The following is a 24,066-nucleotide window of genomic DNA, read 5'->3' on the forward strand; positions in this document are numbered from 1 at the left end:
AATGCAAACTAGCACTGATTTCGTATTATTTAATAGCTACTCTAAACCACTTCTACATTCCTCCTCCTCTTCACATCCGCTAAATAGCCTAAACTTAACTATGATCTCACAAGATTGACCATACTTATTTAGCTCCAGTCTTCTAGGCCTATACACACATTTTTTTCTTGTGTGTATAGTTTCAAATAGGAGCTACATGTTACCCCAAAACATATATTTAATAAAGTTGGAGCTGGCCAAACTTTTATTTAAAAATAATATTATAATCCTAATAAACTGCCGCTCACATTATTTAATTTTCATCAGCAGGCTCTTCTTGCATGGAAGTTAGGTTACATCCACAATTTTTCACCACACAGAACTATTTTCTGGAATAATTATAATCAGAGGATTTCAGTATGTGATGATTCTTCGAATATTTTTTCTATTAAGGACCTCATGGCTGTTCATGGCTTCTCTATTTATTTTAAAGAATATAACACTGTGCTCAGAGCCATTGCCACCATCCAGCTTGAAAAGAGTCACTTATATAACCACAGTCATATTAAAGAGTTTGCTTAGTTATTAAATGGATTTAGTATTTATGATAATACATGTAATACTGATATATTAGAAAATATTCAACATATTATCAAAATAAATAAATAAATAAATAACAAGAATAACACATTGTCCCTAAAGGTAAATCCCATTGGGATGACTGGAGAATAGCAGTTGTTGCCCCATTAATACTTTATTCCCAACAAGACCAAACAAGTCCCATTTAATATCTTGCACAAAATACACCCTGTCAATTTGACCAAATATGTTGATGTTCCTAGTCATGATGATGAAACATTAAAACATTTTTTCTTCTTCTTGTGAATTCATTGATTTGTGTAACTTTAGTTAACCCCCTTTTTTGCCCAGTGTTTTATTTTATTATTTGCTATTATACTAATACCTCCAACAAGGCTAATGAATATATTCTCTCTATTTTCTATCCATAAACAAAAGTTTTTGTGGGCTCACTTCCAACTCAATTACTTTTTTTTTTTTTTAATTATTAAGGTAGACTCTCTTCTCAAATCTTTTTATTTTTCCTTCTAGTGGTGGGGTAGGTTGTAACAAAAGACCACCTTGTATTCATGATCATCTCACAAAGTCTGTGATATTTTTGAAGAAATGTAAATTGTTGCAATTTGTTGTAGACAAAAATGGGTTGAATACATACAACTAGTTGAAGTTTTCTGTGCTTTATCCTAACATTAAAGTAATTCAATGCCTGCATTGTCAGGGCCCACAACACGTGCAAACGAATAAAAACATTATTAACTGAAACTGTCATATTTACCTTTTTGTGAAATAATCCATTACATCTGCTGACGTGCATGCCCCGGAAACTCATGAATATTTATGAACATCGCCCTCCCAATGATGTGCTGCAGAATTGTTATAAAATGGACGTTCCGTATTGGCCCATAACTTGGGGAACTTAAAACATGTTTCAATTTTTACATTAAAACAATTACATTTTCATTACATTCATTTTTATCATAGATCTCAATCTTCTCCAGGAGTATTTAGAATTTTTAAGTATTCAGTATTTTTAATAGACGGCTGGTCACATGGTCCCTGTTACTTTTAACAGGACAGATTGGGGATTGACCAATCACAGTCGTCTCTGATCATTGTCTATAGACTCTAGAGACCAGACACATATTTTATCATAGTGAGAAAGTTCCGAGAGTTTCCAATTATACGACAGCTTCTGAACCCTTACAATTAATAGATTTAATCGGTTATGGTTTATAAGGCGTATACATTTCCAAAAAAACAAAAAACAAAAACAAAACATAACTGTCCCGAATATGACATGGAGCATTCGGGTTGTTGAGCCGATGAGCGCCCTCTGGTGGAATATTGAAGGATTGTTTGTGTGACAGTTCAATGTTTTCCTCTAGTTACGTGATGTAAGGAAGTAAAGGACAAATAGTAAACATAAGCCTGTGAGTTTGATGTAATGAAAAAACATGGTTTCACATTATTTTTATTTCTACTATCGGTCGTCGCCATCGCTACATTTAAGGACGAACAAGAATTCTGTGAGAATGGAAGTTGTAATGAAAGAGAGTTCGATAAGAGTCACTTTTATAGCAATGTGAAACACTGTGGAGAAATACCACTGGCACTATCACATAAACTACTAGGTAAGATACAGGTACGAGTGCCAATATGCTATCTTAAACGTTGACTATGTCTAATCACTTCCTGTGTGTTTTACAGATGCTCTCCCTCTTGATGAGGTAGATGGTAATTTTATTCGTACTGTGAAGAGATGTGTGTTTTCAGAGTCTCAGCCCTCTCCTCTGAAAGAGCCTCTGACACTGGCTGCTGTGGCACAGGTCAATAAACCCATACACTCATCATCATTTACAGAAAACCTATGTTTCACTGTAGTTAAACCCTTCACTGTCTGCCTGGTGATATTGTTGCAGTGACTGTGTATGTAATTTAAGAAACAGAAAAATACAATGGAGGGAGCTAGTACCGTCTGTGTTTTGTTTTTTTACACTCCATTCCAGTAGTAAAATTATGAAAATAATATAGGCAATTTTAAAAGTTTACACTTAGGTGCAAACTGAATATAATGTTTCAGACCCTTAATTGCATCATGTTAGCTGCAATTAAATGAACATTTATTACAGTTTTTAATTTATATGAAATTTAGTTGAAAAACTTAAGTGTGCTGCTTTTGACCCACTTACTTATAGCCTACATATTTATATGAAATTGGTTAGTATATGGTATAATATGGTTTCTATTTAAACGTTCACATTTAAATCATGGAATTTAATACAAATTTCTACTTCCACATTTGTAATAATGAATTTGCAATTTATTACATTATTTAAATGAAACATTAACAGTTACAGTTAAAATTCTAGTGCATCTAGTTATGTTAGTCAACACATCAAAATAAATGTTTTTATTTTTTAAAGCACATCAATATATTGTTATATAACAACTTAAAACGTAATGATTTAAAACCATGGGACCACCACAGTACTTTATTGTAAATGTTGTTTCTGCATATATTCAGGCTCTTTTGTGTGTTTCAGGATGTTTTACATATTTTGGATCTAAATGAGTCTGTGATTCAGAATGAAGAGTTTGTCCGTTGTGTCAGTGGTGGGAAACTGTTTCCTGGCTCTGTTCCACTGGCACACAGATACGGAGGCCATCAGGTAAAACTGACAAACATTTCACACTGACAGCGATGGCATAAGACAACCAAAGCAAACATGTCAACATGTGTTATTATTATTATAGTTTGGTTATTGGGCCGGACAGCTGGGGGATGGAAGAGCACATTTGCTGGGTGAATACACAAACAGGTAAAATCATCCTTTTCCATCAGCGTTCAACAGAAATCATCAGTTGTTATTGTCATATGTGACTTTTCTGTTGTAATGCATGTCAACTTTCCCATAATGTTGTTTAAGATTAAAGAATGGAAAGTTTCATCTATACTTCTTGTTTTGTTTTTTTTTTGCAAATATGATTCTGTCTTTTTAAAATCTTAATGCTTAAACATGTGTCTGGACAATGACATCTCTCAGTTCAGAACTGTGACAAGTGTTAACCGTTTTACAATCTCTCTTTTTATCCAGAAAAGGTGAAAGATGGGAACTCCAGTTGAAAGGCTCAGGAAAGACACCGTACTCGAGGTGAATATCAGTTCCTGCTGCTCGATTTTTTTGATATGCTTTTGAAGTAATTGTGAGATATAATTAGTTGTAAATGATCTTACATTATCTGTCTGTCAGTAGTGTAATGGTTGTGCTGTATACTGGACATGATGTTGTGTGTGCAGGGCTGGTGATGGACGGGCTGTGATTCGCTCCTCTGTGAGGGAGTTCCTGTGCAGTGAAGCCATGCACTTTCTGGGAGTTCCTACCAGCAGAGCCCTCAGGTACATATGGACACACACAGGAAAAGAAATATATGGATTTATCACATTCAAATGTCTGGTGTTGAAGATTATTATTATTTTTATTTATACTTTTTCCATTTTTTGCCTTGATTGTTTGTCAGTCTGGTTGTGAGTGAGGAACCTGTTTGGAGGGATCCGTTTTATAATGGCAGTGTCATAAAAGAAAGAGGTAAAATATGAAAAATTGAGTAACTAAGTTCTTTATCCGTCTTCAGCTTTTTGTGATTGTTCTCTGTATCTTTCAGGAGCGGTTGTTCTGCGTCTGGCCAAGTCCTGGTTTCGTATCGGTTCACTGGAGATATTAACTAGAACTGGAGAGTTAGATGTCCTACGGTACATTAACTTTAACCTGGGATGGTAATATGTTTTTCTCCCTCTTATTTGCTTTTTCATTTTTATTTTCAGGACATTATTGGACTTTATAATTAAAGAGCATTTTAAATCTATAGCAACAAAAAACCCTGACAAGTTTGTGGTGAGTATCTGTGTCTCTTTGCTGTTCAGCTGTAATACTAGATTATTTTATATTGTCTGATCTTCAGTATATTTGAATGGTTTTCATGTTGTGTGAAGGTGTTTTTCTCCAGAGTGGTGAATGAAACCGCACATTTAATCGCCCACTGGATGTCGGTTGGTTTTGCTCATGGTTAGTTCACTCTGCTTTACTTGTTTAGTTATCACATAGATTTATCATTATAGATTGAGCTTCTTACGCAAAATGCACAATAACATGATCTGCATCTTCACACAGGAGTCTGCAACACAGATAACTTCAGTCTGCTTTCTATCACTTTTGATTATGGCCCATTCGGATTTATGGAATCATATGACCCAAGTATGTTTCTTTGTCTAACTTAAACTTTCATAATATTAGCAATCATCTTCCTATAAGTTTAGTTTTTAAGCTTTCTGTCATATAAGATTTCACACACACAATACACATTTGTGTCCTCATAAACCATATACAAGAACACATATATAATACTGTAAAAGTGGAAAAAAATGTATGAATAGTAAGCTACTTTAAATCTACTGTAAATTTTTGTATACTTTCAGTATATACATGGTTTGAGGGGCATGATTAATTGAATTTTTTTTTAACAATCTTATATTCTACAAACCCAATTCCATAAAAGTTGGGACACTGTACAAATTGTGAATAAAAACAGAATGCAATGATGTGGAAGTTTCAAATTTCAATATTATATTTAGAATGCAACATAGATGACATATCAAATGTTTAAACTGAGAAAATGCATAATTTTAAGGGAAAAATAAGTTGATTTTAAATGTCATGGCATCAACACATCTCAAAAAAGTTGGGACAAGGCCATTTTTACCACTGTGTGGCATCCCCTCTTCTTTTAATAACAGTCTGCAAACGTCTGGGGACTGAGGAGACAAGTTGCTGAAGTTTAGGAATAGGAACGTTGTCCCATTCTTGTCTAATAAAGGCTTCTAGCTGCTCAACTGTCTTAGGTCTTCTTTGTTGCATCTTCCTCTTTATGATGCGCCAAATGTTTTCTATGGGTGAAAGATCTGGACTGCAGGCTGGCCATTTCAGTACCCGGATCCTTCTTCTACGCAGCCATGATGTTGTAATTGATGCAGTATGTGGTTTGGCATTGTCTTGTTGGAAAATACAAGGTCTTCCCTGAAAGAGACGATGTCTGGATGGGAGCATATGTTGTTCTAGAACTTGGATATACCTTTCAGCATTGATGGTGCCTTTCCAGATGTGTAAGCTGCCCATGCCACACGCACTCATGCAACCCCATACCATCAGAGATGCAGGCTTCTGAACTGAGCGCTGATAACAACTTGGGTTGTCCTTGTCCTCTTTAGTCCGGATGACATGGCGTCCCAGTTTTCCAAAAAGAACTTCAAATTTTGATTCGTCTGACCACAGAACAGTTTTCCACTTTGCTAGAGTCCACTTTAAATGAGCCTTGGCCCAGAGAAAACGCCTGCGCTTCTGGTTCCCGTTTAGATATGGCTTCTTTTTTGACATAGAGTTTTAGCCGGCAACGGTGAATGGCACGGTGGATTGTGTTCACTGATAATCTTTTCTGGAAGAATTCTTGAGCCCATGTTGTGATTTCCATTACAGTAGCATTCCTGTGTGTGATGCAGTGCCGTCTAAGGGCCCGAAGATCACGGGCATTCAGTATGGTTTTCCGGCCTTGACCCTTATGCACAGAGATTGTTCCAGATTCTCTGAATCTTTGGATGATATTATCCACTGTAGATGATGATAACTTCAAACTCTTTGCAATTTTTTCTCTGAGAAACTCCTTTCTGATATTGCTCCACTATTTTTTGCCTCAGCATTGGGGGAATTGGTGATCCTCTGCCCATCTTGACTTCTGAGAGACACTGCCACTCTGAGAGGCTCTTTTTATACCCAATCATGTTGCCAATTGACCTAATAAGTTGCAAATTGGTCCTACAGCTGTTCCTTATATGTACATTTAACTTTTCTGGCCTCTTATTGCTACCTGTCCCAACTTTTTTGGAATTTGTAGCTCTCATGAAATCCAAAAGGAGCCAATATTTGGCATGGCAATTCAAAATGTCTCACTTTCAACATTTGATATGTCATCTATGTTGGATTCTAAATATAATATTGAAATTTGAAACTTGTATTGTTAAACGGGTGTTATTGCTACAGCATTGTTTCCTCTGGATAGATTTTGTCCCCAACACGTCTGATGACGAGGGCCGGTACAGTATAGGAGCTCAGGCTGATGTTGGCCTGTTCAATCTACAGAAACTTCTAGAAGCTCTGAGACCACTGCTGACCTCAGATCAGCTTTCACAGTAAGACATTGTTCATCTTTTTCTTGTTATTGGTCTGGAATAAAATGGGTGATTTGTGTCAATTCATTTACTTCAGATCTCAGCAAATATTGAGAGAATATCCACAAATCTACCATCTAAGGTGAGCAAGTCAATAGACAATCTAGAACACTGTGTTCATCTCTGAGTCATTCCTGATCTCATTTTTCTGCTTCTGTTATAGATTTCAGGAGCTGTTTAAAGCAAAGTTGGGCTTTCTGGGAAATGAAGAAAAGGATTCATATGTGATTGCATTTCTTTTAACGGTAAATATTAGCTGGATTGTTTTTTCTCTAATTGTACTGAAATTAATCAATGTGATAAAGTTTGTTGGCCCTTCTCAGGAGAATGTGTTTTTATTGAAAATTGTATTTTTATTTTTATGAAAAATGTAAGGAATCAATAAACCGTTATAGAAAGATGCGCGCACACACACACACACACACACACACACACACACACACACACATATATATATATATATATATATATATATATAAACGTTTTTAATTTGATAATTTAAATTTTTTTTTTCATTTGTTAAAAACTATCAAAGTAAAAACCAAACTGTCCAGTATGGAGTTAAATCGGTAGTAGATCACACAAATGGCAGCATTTCCTGAGAATGAGCCATATATTGTTGTATGGTGTGTGATGTGTTGAGATGATGGAGGAGACTGGAGCAGACTTCACTATGACTTTCAGACAGCTGAGTGAAGTGACCCTGTCCCAGCTTCAGAAGGGACCCATTGCTCCGGTGTGTTTCCTCTCCATTCGCTCCCACAGCAGCTGCAATATCCATAATCATGATTTCAGTTCATTAACTGTGACTGTGTCTCTCTTGACAGTCATTGTGGGCTCTTTCAGACCTCTCATCACACAAGCATTTCAGAGACTGGGTTCAGCTCTATTTACTGCGTCTGTCAAGGTATGTTGCTGTAATGTTAACTCGAACTCTTTAGAGGATTAAAATGAACATCACTCGATGTTTTAATGATCTTCTACAGGCTAATAAGTGACTCAGATGCAGCACGGCAGCACAGAATGCAAGGTATGTTTTTGTATATGTTATATGATGCAATGCTATGTATTATGTGTTTATATATTATTAAAGTACACTACTGTTGAAATGTTCAGGATTGGTAAGATTTGTTTTTGAAAGAAGTCTCTTATGCTCAACAAGGCTGCATTTATTTAATCAAAAATACAATAAAACCGTAATTTTGTATTACTACAAGATATTATTATACTATGAGATATCATTACAATATAAAATAAATGATTCTATTGGAAAATACAGTATTTGTGTAATTAATATATTTGTTCAGTTGAATGTAATTTTTTCCTGTGGTCATTTCTCCAGTCTTCAGTGTCACATGATCCTTTAGAAACATTTGAAAACAGTTGGGCCGCTTAATATTTTTGTGGAAACCCTGATCCATGTTTTGATTAATATAAAGTTAAAAAGAACAGCGTTTATTTGAAATAGAACTCTTTTGCAATATTATAAATGTCTTTATTGTTCCTATTAATATATCTTTGCTGAATAATATTATTAATTTCTTTAAAATTTTCTTGTGTTGTGTTTAATGTTATTTATAATGTTTCTATTGTTCAGGAGTAAACCCACGGTATGTGTTGAGGAACTGGATGGCTGAATCTGCTATCAGAAAAGCAGAGAAAAATGACTTTTCAGAGGTATTATTACATGTGATGTCAAACTAATATGCTGTCATGATCATGTTTATCATATATCTTAATTTGCTTTAATATATTACTGTGAAATGAAGACTTGAAGACATACAACACCTTCAGACAGACCATTTCGGGTTGTCGTTTTCTTAGGTGACAGTATTTTTCATGTATTTCTAGGTGGCGCTGTTGCAGAAGACTTTAATGGAGCCATTTATGGAGCAGGAAGAGGCTGAGAGAGCCGGGTATGCCAGTAAACCTCCATCCTGGGCTCAGCAACTGAGGGTCAGCTGTTCTTCCTAAATCAGGGTCGAATGGAAAAAAAAAATCACCAATTTCAACACATTCTCACCCCAAGGCGTCACCTTTGACCATGCTTCAATATTTGACGTTTTAGGCGCCCTTTAGCGTCACTTACATGACGCAATCCTACGGCGTCATCTAACTGACGCTAAAGGAAAGCGTCAGTTAGAGGACGCGGTTAGGTTTAGTTATGGGGTGGGGGTAGGGTACACCAACGCATTCTCATCCTAGGGCGTCATCTAACTGGGCTGCCAATTTCAGCATAATTTGAACCAAAAATATTGTTTATGACATTAATCACACTTCCTAATGGATGGTTTGATTGGAGGATGAGCCATGTTCGACGTTATACATGTAAAAATGTGCCGTTATATATGGACAATGGACATGGGTGTCTTTTGTAATATTGCTGTTTCTGCATTTCTACAGAAGTACAAAAAAACTTTGCATCATGCATCTCGTTTACTCTTGTTTAACAATTAGGCATGCCAAAATCTGTTAAACAGTTAACTCTGCAAGACCTTATTTATTATGACATTCCATTAGCAATGATGACATAGAATATTTGTAATACATATAATCTGATTAGGTGCATAAGTACAAAGTATTTACATATTTTAGTCTGGTGGTGTAATACAAGCATTGACCAACAAAGAATTAAAGATGTGTGTCCTAATGTCACGCCAAGAACTTGTCGGTCAGTTCCTTAGTCCAACTACACAAACTGAATTCAAGATCATTGTTGACTGCGCTTTTTCAGCATTGCTGTCATCAGTTCTGACATGAGTTCGCCACCTGGGGGCGCTGTTTGTTGAGGTGTAGTTCTCTTTGGTGGAGGTGGACCCATTTTTCGGACAGATGGGTTGGTAGCCGGTGCAGGAGCTGGTGGTGGAGGCGGGGGTGGAGGCGGTGGTGGAGCTCCACCTGCAGATGCAAAGTTTTGGGGACCAGGAGGAGGAGGTGGAAGGGAGGCAATGGGGTCTGGAGGTGGTGGGGGGAGTGAGTCTCCCCCGTAAGGTGCAAAACTAGGAGGCGGTGGAGGAAGAAAGTCAGGGGGCATCTCGACATCTTCTGGAGGAGGAGGAGGTGGAGGCAGGTCATCCATGGGTGGAGGTGGGAGGGAGGATTGTGGGAATCGAGGTGGAGGAGGAAACTTGTTGACTTTGGTTGGAGGATCAGGAGGAGGAGGAGGCAACATGGGGTCGGGTGGTGGAGGAGGCAGGGTTTCCATTGAAGGTGGAGGTGGTGGGAAAGATGTTTGGTTGCCAGGACCCTTCAAAAACAAACCAAAAGTAACATTCAGGTGGATTTCATATAAACACTAACATGAACTAACGATGAGCAATGCATTAGTTACAGTGTTTATTAATCTTTGTTAATGTTAGTTAATACAAATACAGCTGTTCATTGTGCGTTCATGTTAGTTCACACAGTCCATTAACTAATGTTAACTAATACAACCGTTGATTTTAATAACGTATTAGTAAATGTTGGAATTAATATTAACTAAGATTAATAAATGCTGAAGAAGTATTGTTCACATATTGTACATGTTAACTAATGTAGTTAACTAATGAACCTTATTGTAAAGTGTTACCTACTGTATTTAAAAATATATATTTTCATTTTAATCATTAATTAAATAAAAGGCCACTATATATGTATTTAAAGACAGTGCACTTTCATGACTGTTCCTTAACAAAAATAAGTGCAATTTTAAAAAGTGTACTTAGCAATCATGACAAATTAACAGTTAAACTTTTATTTATAATACATTTTAAAATGATGGTTTAGTAATCCTTTGCTGTACACTTATTTTAATGTGTTGACAAACATACTACAGTAGAGCACATGTAATTTTGATTATATTTTTACCTGTAGTTTGTAATTCGTTAATACATATAATGTTAAAATATTTTAAATGTACCAACTGGCAACTTCATCATGACAAATGTGTAATTAAATATTTTAAACATGACACGTTTCAAAAGAAATGATATATGTATATTTTAGTTCACTTTAAATGCTTTTCACAGTATATTCGGCAGTACACTTCAACCATATTTCATAGAAAATAGAAGTAATTATGAAATGTTATAAAAAGATGTACTTAACTGTGTCAATACATTTAAACTATATTTTGTTTAATTGCAGTTAGCATGCAGTTAAGTGTCTGTCCATACTTAAGTATGGTCCATGAACTCACTGTTTATCATATTATATTATGGTGTTCTTTATTACTAAGGCAACTGATAGATTAAGAGGTACCTTGGTGTCCTTTGGAAGCTGAGGAGCGTGTCCATTCGCAGCTTTGGCTGAAAGACAAACACAAAAATGTCATCAAAATCCTTATATAGATCAAGATACATTTTATAACAATGTATTTAGCTCTCTGTCTCTACCTTTAGGTGTCGGAGAGGGTGTCGATGCACTGGAGGAGGCCTGGATAGTGCGGTTAGCCCAGGTTGCAGTGCCGGCTGCTTTCCTCACAGCGGCTTTGTAGTTTTCATATAACTGCTTACCATACTATGACAAAATCATGACAAAACTTGACCGTTAATAAGGTAAAAGGACTTATTTTTTAGTTATTACAATTTTTTGACAAAGTAGACGGCTCACAATAGGACCGAACACATTACAGCTACAATTTACAGTACATTTTTGCATTGTAAACTATAATTTATAATGTCAATTTTTGCTGCAAAAAGTTAAACTTAGTGTCTTCTTGCATTTATCATACAATCATTTTCTATTTTTTTTTTTTTTTTTTTTGGTGTGTGGCCTGGTTTCTGCTCACCTTTGCGATACGTATCCCAGTCACCCACAGAGTCATGGTCAGCTCATCATCACAACACAGATACTTGATGTATTGGGATTCTTTTTGAATTTGAGGATGCTGAAAGTAGATCACAATAACCATATGAATATGACATAAACCTGATATACACACCCGAGAAGGCCAAGATAATAACATTTCATTTAGTTGCATTTCATATTGTTCCCCCTGTCCCTACAGATTTGTGGAACCATTCATTTTTACTTTAATCAATGTTTTATTTATTTATTTTTTACGTATTAGGGCATTCGATATTAGTCCATGCTTTGCTAATATTAGTTTTTCTCCAAATGGACAGTTGATATTAAGAATTGATTACATAATTTTACTGAGCTGCAGTTGCATAGCAGAGACAGTGGATGGCACACTAAAATCAAAATTTGATTGCCTGCCACACTTTAGGATTAGCCCTAAATATTGCTAAAAAAAAAAAAAGAACCACAAAAATATTTTGCTTTATAATTTTGAATTATTGCCTATATGCAAAGAATGCATGTCCCTTTTCTATTGGAGTCAGGCTTTAATTGTGCACATTTACTTTTATTTTTTGCATTTTATTTTTCAATTGCTTGACAAACATAAAACACAGCCCACCCTAATATTAACATATCCTGAAACACACTTGATGATTTGTCATGCTTTCTTAGCAAGACATCAACATGTCAGTGGACCTGCTTTTGCTATAATCCTTGAGGTATTTCATTTCCTATGGGTTGATGGGAAAATAGCTTTTTAAAGTTATAATTTTCTTTGTCCAAAATTAGTTTTTAGCTAGTGATATCCTTTCCATGCCCGTTTTTAATTTGCTAGAACAGTAAGTCAAGTCAAGTCAAGTCACATTTATTTATATAGCGCTTTTCACAATACAGATTGTATCAAAGCAGCTTCACAGTGATAACAAGTAACCCAGTATTAACACTTTCATCATATACATCATATTATTAGAGGTGAGGATGGACTGGAAAAAAGTTTTATTTAGGATTTTTGAATTGTGTGCAAAGACTTAATTAAAGGAAGGCTCAGTCAACTGAAAAATAACCCGAAAAAAATGTTTTGACCTATTACAACTTGTGGCTGATGGCTACAAAACCATAGTGTCAAATTATAGACTCATTTGGAAAGGCTTGAGAACCATGATAGCATTCTTAGACTGCTAGTTTTGATTGGTTTTGGTTATATTTATCAGATTGTTACCACTATGCATACTGTCTGAACCAATATTCAATTAAATGACCAATTAAATATTTATTCAATTAAATATTGGGGATATTCAAATTAAATGACCCATCATTGATCAGCTCTACCAAATTTGATTGTCTTTTTTTCCATGAATAAACAAACACTGTTATGTTGTCTTGATTGATATTGTGAAGCAGCTTTGATACAATCAATATTGTGAAAAGCGCTATATAAATATATTTGACTTGACTTGACTCGAATACAAATTAAGCTGTGAGTGCCACAAGGCTCGCTCTTAGACCCACTGTAGTTCTTCACACAAGATATAGTATAGCATTTAAAGTTCTTTACCAGATCTAGAAAGTTTACACATCAGTTATTTTAGTTACACTTTATTTTAAGGTGTCATTTGAGTTGCAGTGTAATTAAGAATTAAGTAATAATAATAAACAACATGTAGCCTACTTGCTATTGGGTGGATTAGGATTTAGTTTATGGTTAGTTGAATGTAGTCGTTCAGTAGATGCATAGTTTACTGTTAGTAATGGCAAGTAGATTGGACATTGTAAAATACAATGTTACCGTTATATTTTTTAAGATGCTGTTTTTGTATAAACTATAAAATACTGTACCGTTTCTTGAATTTAGCCCCTTGCTATCTAAGAAAGATTCACTTTCTGTGAATCTTCAAACCCTCATCCCTTGTGTTTCATGTTGCCACAGTTAATGTCAGCTCTCATCCAGGCACGCTAAACAGGAAAAGATGTTTCCCCAACCACTTCCTGCATTCTGGACATTCTAATGCAACACATTGGCTTTTATCTTTAGGGGTAGCACCAGACATAAAAGAAGCACACACCTTGAAATAATTATTGTACAATTTGTGTTTAGCAGCGTTTGGGGGTTACGCCTACCAGCTTGATGGTCTTTGAGTGCACACTTACTGTATGAAAGAGAACCAAGCTGATTTATGGTGTGTAAATATCAGATAAATCCCCTACTGCCTGGAGTACTTAAAGACACCTTGTTATTATGGGAAATTACTTAAAAATCTAAAGCCAAAGTTGCATTCTAACACTGGCCCGAGACTAAGTTTGCCATTTAGTTATTTAGGGGATGTTTATACGACACTGTTTTCAACTAAAAACATAAGGCTTATGCGTTTTGGCTGACAACAGCATTTTGGTCTGAATTTAAGTTTTTGAACCGTATCTCCGTATAAACTACAAAATCGTGAATCTGTGAAAACAGGGGTAACATTTTACTTGAAGAGGTGTGCTTAAGATTGATATGACACCTTCATAACCATGACATGATGTCTTGAATATGAATTAGGGTTTGTGCATGTTTATGACAACTGTCATTAAGTGTCAAATGCAAATATGACATTGTGATATCTCAACCCGGTCTCATCCCAAATCGTCATATAACTGACGTTTTGGGACGTCTTTTGACCATACGTCAATATTCGCCTTTTTAGGGCCCCCTTAAACGTCGGTAGATGAGGTTATGGGATCCTAACTCTACCCCAGACCTAAACCTAACCCGTCACCTAACTGACGTTAAAGGTAAAGCGTCAGTTGTATGACGGCCCGGGATCGCCATCTACCGACGTTTAAGGGGGCCCTAAAAAGGCGGATATTGACGTATGGTCAAAATACGTCCCAAAACGTCAGTTATATGACTTTTTGGGATGAGACTGTGTTAGATATCTTTGTTCTGAACCTGCAGTGTCTTTGTCATGACAACTTGACATATAATTAAGTTAAACTGTCATGTGGTTGGTTTTGACATTGGCTGTCATGAGGCCATTATAACTGTGTCATGAATATTTTTCTTGACCTCAAGAATGTGTACAGTGGTACACATTGAATTTGTCATTAAAAAGTTATAATGGGTTCATGACAGCCAATGTCAAAACCAACCACCTGATGGTTTATGGTAATCTTAACCAATAAAGCTAGGTGGTTTCTTAAGTTTGATAATTAATCTGCTATGTCATGTTTATGACAGGTTGTGTTGTCTTAGTAATGTCAAGTTGTCATGACAAAGACACTGACAGGTTATGATGTATTGGTTTATGTCAAGGTGTCATAACAAAGACATCTCAAACAATGTCATATTTGCATTAAAAATGTCATAACTATGCGAATGACACTTAATGACAGTTGTCACAAACATGATTAAACTTCCTTCATATTCATGACATATGTCATGTCATGATTATGAAGGTGTCATGTTAGTCTTATGCACACCCCTTCAAGTAAATTGTTACCAAAACAGGACATCAAAATAGTTTCCTCAGAACGTATTTCGTGTGATGCATAGTTGCATCATGCACAAGCATATTACGACTGTGTAATATCATTGCGTCTACTGCACCCATGGTACTGCAGCAAAGTTCCTTGATTATTACGCAGGAATGAGAGTATAGTTCCTAGCCATATTGTCCTAAAAATCGCAACTTTTCATTTTCCGTCAGTCTTTGAACACAATGCAACTACAGAGTCAAGTTTTAAATAGGAAAAAATATCACAAATCTTTGGTCATTTTTTTTTTAGAGTGATGCCAATGGTCTAATAGAGATCTGCTGAATGGTTCTGAAAACAGTGAAACTCAACTGTTTAACCCTAGGGGAGTTGGAAAATAAGCCTATTTCCAAAAAAAGAAAAGAAAAAAAAAAGAAAAGAGGAGTGTTCCTTTGAGTGTGTTGAGAAACATTTAAGAGTAAATTGGCTTTTATTTCATTCTATATATATATATATATATATATATCAATATAATGAATGTGATTGTAATAAAAAGGGTGGTGATGGCGCAGTGGATGAGACACATGCCTTTGGTGTGAGAGACCCAAGTTCGAATCCACTGTGAGACACCAATGTGTCCCTGAGCAAGACATTTAACCCCTAGTTGCTCCAGAGGCGTGCGACCTCTGACATATATAGCACTTGTAAGTCGCTTTGGATAAAACCGTCAGCTAAATGAATAAATGTAAATATAAATAATGAATTGGAAAATATTTTCACAATGGTGGACTGTTCTCATGTTTACTTATCATCTTTGTCCTTGTCACACTGTATGTTTCTGATCCAAACTCTTTATTAATTTTAAAGTTAGAGCAGTTTAAGAAAACTGTACCTTGAGAATGAAGCAGTGGTCTGTTGGTGCTTTGTATTTGATTCGGTATTCTTTGCAGTAGTAGACGTTCACATTGTCAAACTGCACCAAGCACACAAGGTCCCGTGATGCCTGATGGAGAGAGATCCCCACAATGCACAAAAATGTAATTTCTTGACATATTCACCAAGCCGGCTATTATTTAGGTCTATTGTGATTAAGTATTTAATCAAAAAGTAAACTGATGTACATTGAGCGAAATAAGCGGGATTTGTCTGAACTCAAAATGCACTGCATGTTTTACTGTCTGGGTTGCCTGAGCTGACCTTTGTCTTGCCTTTGGGTGAGTAATACAATCCAGAGGCCCGAAGTAGGAAGTAGCGCTGTTTCCAGGATTTCTTGCCATCTTCCTTCATATACAGAAGGCCCTCAAGGTCAGGCACAATGATGGAGGCTCCACAAAAATTCTCCTAAACCCAGAAATACAGAACCATACATTACTTGACTCCATTTTAAATCTTTTGATTGGTAAGCTGACATTAAATCTCTCAATTATATGAAAGTTGAACGCAGACGCACCTCCAGAAGTTGTTCTTTGTCTTTTTCTTTCATGTCCATTAGAGATTTCTTATCTTTTTTCCACATATAAAAAAACTGTAAAATAAAATGAAATGAGGGCTTCATTTTAATCAGCATTCAACAAAATGTCATGTTTAAGTAATAATTTTGGTCACGAAGACAGTCTTTACACAAAAGAAAGCAGTTACAGAAAGCTGTCAATATGCTGAGTTTAACTGTTTTTCTAATTTCTGTTCCATTTTTATTGAACTAGAAATAGAGAAGTCAGAGAGCAGTTTTTGCACTGGAAATGTCACTTCAGTGAAACATTACTGTAGGGAAAAGCATTGATATTTTCATAAGCTGCAATTCAAATTTCATTGGTTAGAAGCACAAATAGCCATCCAAATACTTGCCTGGGGGTTTTTGAACACTTCATATTTGTCCTTTTTCTCATGAAAAACCACTTTGTTTTCACTGTCCCTGGTCCATGTAGAAAGAGGCTCGACTAGGTTCTCATGGTCCTCAAACCCTCGTTCTGTGGAAAGGTCAAACTCAATTAAGATTTTGTCCATACCGCATTTTCCTATTTTCATAAACAAATACTGATAATCAATAAAACCCTTTGAAGTTATGAACACTTTGTGTAACGATTGATTTGGCTGTTGATTTGGCATCACATGGCTGTTGCTTCAATGCATTTAGGAGTGTGGTCCTGGTCAAGACAATCTCCTGAACTCCAAACTGATTGTCAGAATGGGAAAGAAAGTATTTCACAATCTGCTCAGTTACTGGGATTTTGGCGCACAACCATTTCTAGGGTTTACAAAGAATGGTGTGAAAATGAAAAAAAAAAAACATCCAGTATACGGCAGTCCTGTGGGTGAAAATGTTGTTTTAGAGGTTGTTGATGCTAGAGGTCAGAGGAGAATGGGCCAACTGATTCAAGCCAATAGAAGAGCAACTTTGACTGAAATAACCACTCGTTAAATCCTAGGTATGCAGCAAAGCATTTGTGAAGCCACAACACGCACAACCTTGAGGCGGATGGGCTACAACAGCAGAAGACCCCACCGGGTACCACTCATCTCCACTAAAAATAGGAAAAAGAGGCTACAATTTGCAAGAGCTCACCAAAATTGGACAGTTTGGGCAGTTTTTTCCATTGGACTGGAAAAAATGTTGCCTTGTCTGATGAGTCTCAATTTCTGATGAGACATTCAGATGGTAGAGTCAGAATTTGGTGTAAACAGAATGAGAACATGGATCCATCATGCCTTGTTACCACTGTGCAGGCTGGTGGTGGTGTAATGGTGTGGGGGATGTTTTCTTGGCACACTTTAGGCCCCTTAGTGCCAATTGGGCATAATTTGCCACGGCCTACCTGAGCATTGTTTCTGACCGTGTCCATCCCTTTATGGCCACCATGTACCCATCCTCTGATGGCTACTTAGGCAGGATAATGTCACAAAGCTCGAATCATTTTAAATTGGTTTCTTGAACATGACAATGAGTTCACTGTACTAAAATGGCCCCCACAGTCACCAGATCTCAAGCCAATAGAGCATCTTTGGGATGTGGTGGAACGGGAGCTTTGTGCCCTGGATGTGCATCCCACAAATCTCCATCAACTGCAAGATGTTATCCTATCAATATGGGCCAACATTTCAGCACCTTGCTGAATCAATGCCACGCAGAATAAAGGCAGTTCTGAAGGTGAAAGGGGCTCAAACACAGTATTAGTGTGGTGTTCCCAACACCTAAACTTCCTTTAGGTGAGTGTATAAGTGTGTGTTCTCAGGGAACTGTACCAACAATCTTGGGTTTACCTTGCAGCTTACAAACTACAAGATGGAAAACATTCAATTTAATTGCACACATACATGCTTAGTTTATGAAACAATCTTTAAACTCTTCCAAGCATCTGAGTGGTTCTCCTAAATACATCTATGTGACCTATTTATTTCATCCCGACTTGGCTCAGCTAAGCGCAGAACGCCATGGCCATTTTCTTAGTCCTCCTCCTTCCCCAGCACCACCTGCCTTGAACTACTAGCGGGTTATGCCAACAATCCTTACAGCAGCTTGTATCCTTTTTCCTGTATGTATGTGCATGTTTCGACAGTAGGCTTTACTCATGCTGCCAGCAGTAGCAGAAAATCTATTCTATATAGTACATTCCATTCTTATCAATAGTGTTTTCAATTTCGAGAGTTGTCATGATTGAAATACATACTGTACATACATGAATACATCAAAGAATGTTTAACATTAATTGCACACACACATTCATAAATTAAATTTTTTTTAAATAATTGTTTTCATTCATAATATACTTTGCAAAGTAAATTGTAAAAAAAAATTACGTTGCGCACCTAAAATATGGATAAAAGCTAAAAGGTCCTCAAAGTATTAATTAAAAATACAGTAAAACATTTTTAATAAAGTAAAGTACATTCAAATGAGAGGCCTTTAATATCTGCACTTCCCATCACTAATCTGTATTCTAATAAGCATAAGCACAAAGCAAGCACAAATATAGAATAGAACTTCCTCGAAACAAAACTTCCTTTTTAAGATGTGAGCTTTACTCAACTTTAACTTATAAAAGACTTATAAAAATATTTATAAAAAATATCTTGAAAAAATGATTATCATAAACTTATTAACCAAAGGGGACTTTTTACTGTGTGCAGCTTCTGGTGCATTGATGCCAAACTAGACACTGTAGTCTTATAGGTACTATGCTGTCTGTCTGTTATTGATTAGAAACTGGAATGATGATGGCAGGTGATCTGACGTTAAGTGTTAATATGGAAGCTATTTTCCCTCAGCATGTATGATTTCCTAACACAGTCTCATCCCAAGACGTCATACAACTGACGCTTTTGACCATACGTCAACATCCGCCTTTTTAGGGTACCCTTTAACGTCAGTTATATGACGATCCTGGGGCGTCATACATCTGACGCTTTACCTTTAACGTCAGTTAGGTGACGGGGTAGGTTTAGGATTCCATAACGTCATCTAACCGACATTTAAGGGTACCGTAAAACGGCGGATGTTGACATATGGTCAAAAGACGTCCCAAGTTCACTAACGGTTGGGAGTATAGTGGTGAAAAAAAAACAAAGCACAGTAAACTTTAAAACTGTTTGAAATAACAAGCAGCAACAAGTTGTATTAGGCCAATAGGCCTTGTCCACACACATATATTGTTTAATTTAAAACGCATCTTTTTCTCTCCGTTTTGGTCTTCCTGAGAAACTGAGACAGTTTGGATGGAAAACATTTTGAAACGAAAGTTACGTTTTCAAGGATTAATGTAGATGTGGCCAAATACAGCCAAATAGTACACTTCATCAGGAAAGGAAAACACGATGAACAGAAAAACTGCTGATGAGATCTGAGAAAGACTGAAACAAACACTGGGCTATAAATACACAGAGAGACAAAATGAGATAATTAACTAGACACATGGTACTGATGAGCTACTGAACAGGGAACAAATCAAACTAAAAACACGATTTAAAACCAAATCTAAACTCAAACCGCATAGATATTACCCCGTGGTTTGGCCTCTCGTTCACACGAAAACCCTGTTTTTATTACAGAAAATGATTATTTCTAAAAACTCCAGCCAAAGTGGAGATTTCTGATAATGCCGGTTATGTGTAGCCGTGTCAACTGGGAGAAAAAGGGTTTTAGGTTCTCAAACGTCACATTCTGAGGGTTCTGACTGGCTTGCTTGGCTTTGTCCTTCTCCCTTCACTGCCACCCGTTTGGCAAAGTTATGATGGCGCTCGACGGTGTATTAATGCGGGTTGACTGTGTGTCAGAGCTGTACTCGCATGAGTACTTTTCTCATGATTATAAGTCACTCACAGTAGGAAACATCATCATGCGAGGATGACACTTCTCTAAAATTAACTTGGGTGTAACATGTTTCCAAAGATATTTAACATAGTGAAACGTTGACTCTGTTTTGGAAATGTTTGTTTAGTTGCACTTGCCTCACACTCTTTTATGGAGGCAACTTGTTTTTAAAGAGGAGGCACACCACCAACAATATTGAGATAAGTGTTCAGCTGATTAGTTTTACTTGTCAGTTGCCTATTCGTAAGCTATAATATTTAGTCCCACCTATGTATTCATATCTGCACTAAATCTGCACTTGTAGCGAACTTCAAATCTTAAAAGTATATATATATATATATATATAATATATATATATATATATATATAAACTGTATTTGCAAAAATAACAAAACCGATACAATAATAAATAGGTTTACTTAAAGAGAGTAGCCTAAATATTCATGACTCTTTCTTAACTTTTAATAGGTACACTTTAAAATAAAGTCTAATTGAAAGTTTGACTTTAAAGTAAATTTAAATCATTATGTTTTTAATTCATTGAAGTTTTTATTATTTGGAAGAATGTGTGTCAATAAACAGTTGATGGATCCCACTGACTCGTGTAGTTTTTTTTTTTCTTTTTTCTTCATATTATTAACTGTATGGTTACCCATACTATTGAAAATATCTTTTGTGTTTAGAAGGAGAAAGAAATTCATACAGGTTTGGAGCTGTCAAATTGAGGAACAAACAAATTGAGGGTAAGAAAATTGTGACAGAATTTTCATTTTTGGGAAACTATCCCTTTAAGTGCAAACTAAATGTAATATTTTATGCCATTGCATGTTATTTACCATTAAATGAAAATGTATTTTAGTTTAAAACAATTTTAAACACAATTAGCTAAAGTTAATAGCGTTAAGGACTTAAGTGCTAAGGACTAAATTGAACGAATGTCATATCTATTAAAACTTGTATGCCTTAAATATATTTGAATATACTGTATATTATACTATATTTAAATGTAATATCAAGTAAGACTCTACAGTTTAAATTATAATCAAGTACTTTACATGTGTTTTAGTATGTTGGTCAGTACATCCAAAATAAGCGTAAAACATGCTTCTTTAAAGCATGACAAAAGATTATTAAAACATACTAATATAAAGGTGCACTTGTTAAGTGAATTAATAAACATAATAATGAGAGTATAAACTCTTTAAGCATACACTGAAGTGGCCTTGCATTTCAATAATAGTATATTATCTCCAAGTAGTTTTTCAAAAATATATTTTATATGGTTTGGAGTACACTATTCAATAAAATTTAGTGCCCTCATTTTTCATAAGGGAAACAAATGCTAGCAATTGCTCAAAAAGTCTCTTTAAGTCTAATCATCTAAAATTTGGCAACCAGACAGCAAACATAATGGCTGTATATGAAGCCTCACAGCAGATGGAGAAAGACTAAAGGGGGATTTCGATCATAAGGACTGTATTTCCTCATGATACGGAGGTTGAGTGACAGTGTCTGGGACAGTAAATTAAACCCACCTGTCGTTTGGTGTGTGAGAGTGAATGTGTATGGTGGTACGTCAGCTTTGTACTGTGAGCTCACTGGATCCTGCCTGTCAGCACGCCAATGAAAACACACCTCATCATCTTTGCAAAATCCAGTCCTGTAAAGCTGATGACGACTGAATGGACATGTAGTTGTGTGTGCGTGTGTGTGTGTGTGTGTGTCTACATGGATAATACTCACCAGTCTGTAAGTCAGGGTTGGTCTCGCACACAGACCAGTCCACATTGCAGTCACAATGTGTCTTCTCAAACAGGTTGTCCATCACCTCTCTTACTGTTTGTCTCTCATCCACCATCAAAGTCTTTGAGCTGCCATCCATTATCTCCACTTTTACAACCAGCTATAACAACAAATGATAAATCACAAGGTTAAACTCAAACAGGATAACCACATGGCATGATTTATGACAATTAGCATGATCAGTGTAACAAAATTTGGTTTTGATGCTTTTTATTTAACACAGTCTCATCCCAAAAAGTCATATAACTGACGATTTGGGACGTATTTTGACCATATCCGCCTTTTTAGGGCCCCCTTAAACGTCGGTAGATGGCGATCCCGGGCCGTCATACAACGGACGCTTTACCTTTAACGTCAGTTAGGTGACGGGGTAGGTTAGGGTTAGGTTTAGGTATGGGGTAGAGTTAGGATCCCATAACCTCATCTACCGACGTTTAAGGGGGCCCTAAAAAGGCGAATATTGACGTATGGTCAAAAGACGTCCCAAAATGTCAGTTATATGACGTCTTGGGATGAGACCGGGTTGTTTTATTCTATATTGGTCAGATGGTGTCATCCAGTTTAAGTGAGCAGTTCTTGTCCAGAATATTCTGCAAAGTGGACAAAACTCGCTGAACAAACAACGCATTCTCACCCCAAGGCGTCACCTTTGACCATGCTTCAATATTTGACGTTTTAGGCGCCCTTTAGCGTCACTTACATGACGCGATCCTACAGCGTCATGTAAATGACGCTAAAGGAAAGCGTCAGTTAGAGGACGCGGTTAGGTTTAGGTGTGGGGTGGGGGTAGGGCACACGCGATCCTAGGGCGTCATCTAACTGACGCTAAAGGGCGCCTAAAGCGTCAGATATTGAAGCATGTCCAAATGCTTCCCAAGGCGTCAGTTAGGTGACGCCTTGGGAGTGAGAATGGGCTGGAACAAACTAGTTGAAACCTGGTAGGAACACCAGCATAATCACATGATGGTGACAAGCCATGCTTGTGTTTTCAACAGGGTCTATGCACAGATGTTAAAGACAGTCTTATAGAGAGAAATGCTCTGATAATGGCATGCGAACTGGAGAAGGTCATCCTTGAATATCAGCAATCATGCTAAAAGCAGTTAAGCTCCTTCTAAAGCTTCGTTCTTGTTGTAACAATTATTACAACATATTGGTGTGAGTCAGTACACTTTGAACACTTTAAATAACCAACTTTATCACTCAGCTGTGACATTACTGTAAGTGTGGGTTAACCAGACATTTTTTGAGCTGACTGACCCATGACACACTATTTTTTTAATCTATTGAGAAGAAAGCAACTGACAGCATATTGTAAAAATAAAAAATTATAATAATAAAGTATATCTAAGTGAAACAATTAATGTTCAAAGCTTGTTCTTTTATTGCTGAAGAGGCCATTTAGGCTTCATGAGATTCAGATGTTTATTCATTTTAAGACATAAAAATAGACATATTTTTCAGTCATTGACATACACTACGATTCTAACAACAATTTGGACAGTTACTGTATGTAGCTGAGATCAGCTCTTTCGAGTCAAGGTTGAGAGTAGTTTGAGTCAGAGACATTAAGAAGGTTGAGCAAAAGTCAAGACAGAGACCTGAAGAAAGTCCAAATCAATCTAGACCTGAATGGGGTTGAGTCAGGGTGAAGAACAAGACCTGAAAAAGGTAAATTCTGAGTCAAGACAGAGATCAGAAGATGGTTAAGTTTGAATCAAGACCAAGACCTGAAGAGGGTCGAGTCCAAGTCAAGACAGAGACCAAAAGTGGGTTGAATCCGAGTCAAGACGAAAAAGTGAACAATAATTGAGCCAATAAAGAGACCGGAAGATGTCAAGTCTGAGTCAGGACAGAGATCGGTAACACTTTAGAATACAGTTCC

General features: G+C 36.4%; 2 protein-coding genes across 4 annotated transcripts in view; one reads left to right on the forward strand and one right to left on the reverse strand.

Moving 5' to 3' along the window:
• Positions 1–1,882: 1,882 nt before the first annotated feature.
• Positions 1,883–9,452, forward strand: LOC120475782 (uncharacterized). 3 transcript variants are annotated; one of them, XM_039666474.2, is made up of 19 exons: positions 1,883–2,189; positions 2,266–2,384; positions 3,102–3,227; positions 3,313–3,377; positions 3,654–3,710; positions 3,857–3,955; positions 4,078–4,145; positions 4,222–4,309; positions 4,382–4,451; positions 4,550–4,622; positions 4,728–4,811; positions 6,667–6,796; positions 6,873–6,917; positions 6,999–7,080; positions 7,479–7,571; positions 7,663–7,742; positions 7,822–7,865; positions 8,433–8,512; positions 8,687–9,452. In XM_039666474.2, the coding sequence occupies exons 1-19, from the start codon at positions 2,003–2,005 to the stop codon at positions 8,807–8,809; spliced, it is 1,713 nt and encodes a 570-aa protein (XP_039522408.2). In that variant the 5' UTR covers positions 1,883–2,002; the 3' UTR covers positions 8,810–9,452. The 3 variants fall into 3 exon arrangements, with proteins under 3 accessions (XP_039522408.2, XP_088981677.1, XP_088981678.1); XM_089125551.1 differs by lacking the exon at positions 6,873–6,917; XM_089125552.1 differs by lacking the exon at positions 4,728–4,811.
• apbb1ip (amyloid beta precursor protein binding family B member 1 interacting protein) overlaps positions 9,321–24,066 on the reverse strand; it is a 30,713-nt gene continuing 15,967 nt past the window's right edge. The window contains exons 6-14 of the mRNA XM_039666471.2: positions 22,122–22,281; positions 16,919–17,040; positions 16,524–16,598; positions 16,271–16,414; positions 15,966–16,076; positions 11,607–11,705; positions 11,212–11,335; positions 11,078–11,124; positions 9,321–10,082 (exon numbers count right to left, since the gene is read on the reverse strand). Coding sequence (XP_039522405.2) covers positions 9,546–10,082; positions 11,078–11,124; positions 11,212–11,335; positions 11,607–11,705; positions 15,966–16,076; positions 16,271–16,414; positions 16,524–16,598; positions 16,919–17,040; positions 22,122–22,281 — 1,419 coding nt within the window. The 3' untranslated portion in view covers positions 9,321–9,545. The remainder of the gene's footprint in view (positions 10,083–11,077; positions 11,125–11,211; positions 11,336–11,606; positions 11,706–15,965; positions 16,077–16,270; positions 16,415–16,523; positions 16,599–16,918; positions 17,041–22,121; positions 22,282–24,066) is intronic.

The sequence above is a fragment of the Pimephales promelas genome, chromosome 22, assembly GCF_988280905.1.
Source record: "Pimephales promelas chromosome 22, fPimPro1.hap1.1, whole genome shotgun sequence".
NCBI lineage: Eukaryota > Metazoa > Chordata > Actinopteri > Cypriniformes > Leuciscidae > Pimephales > Pimephales promelas.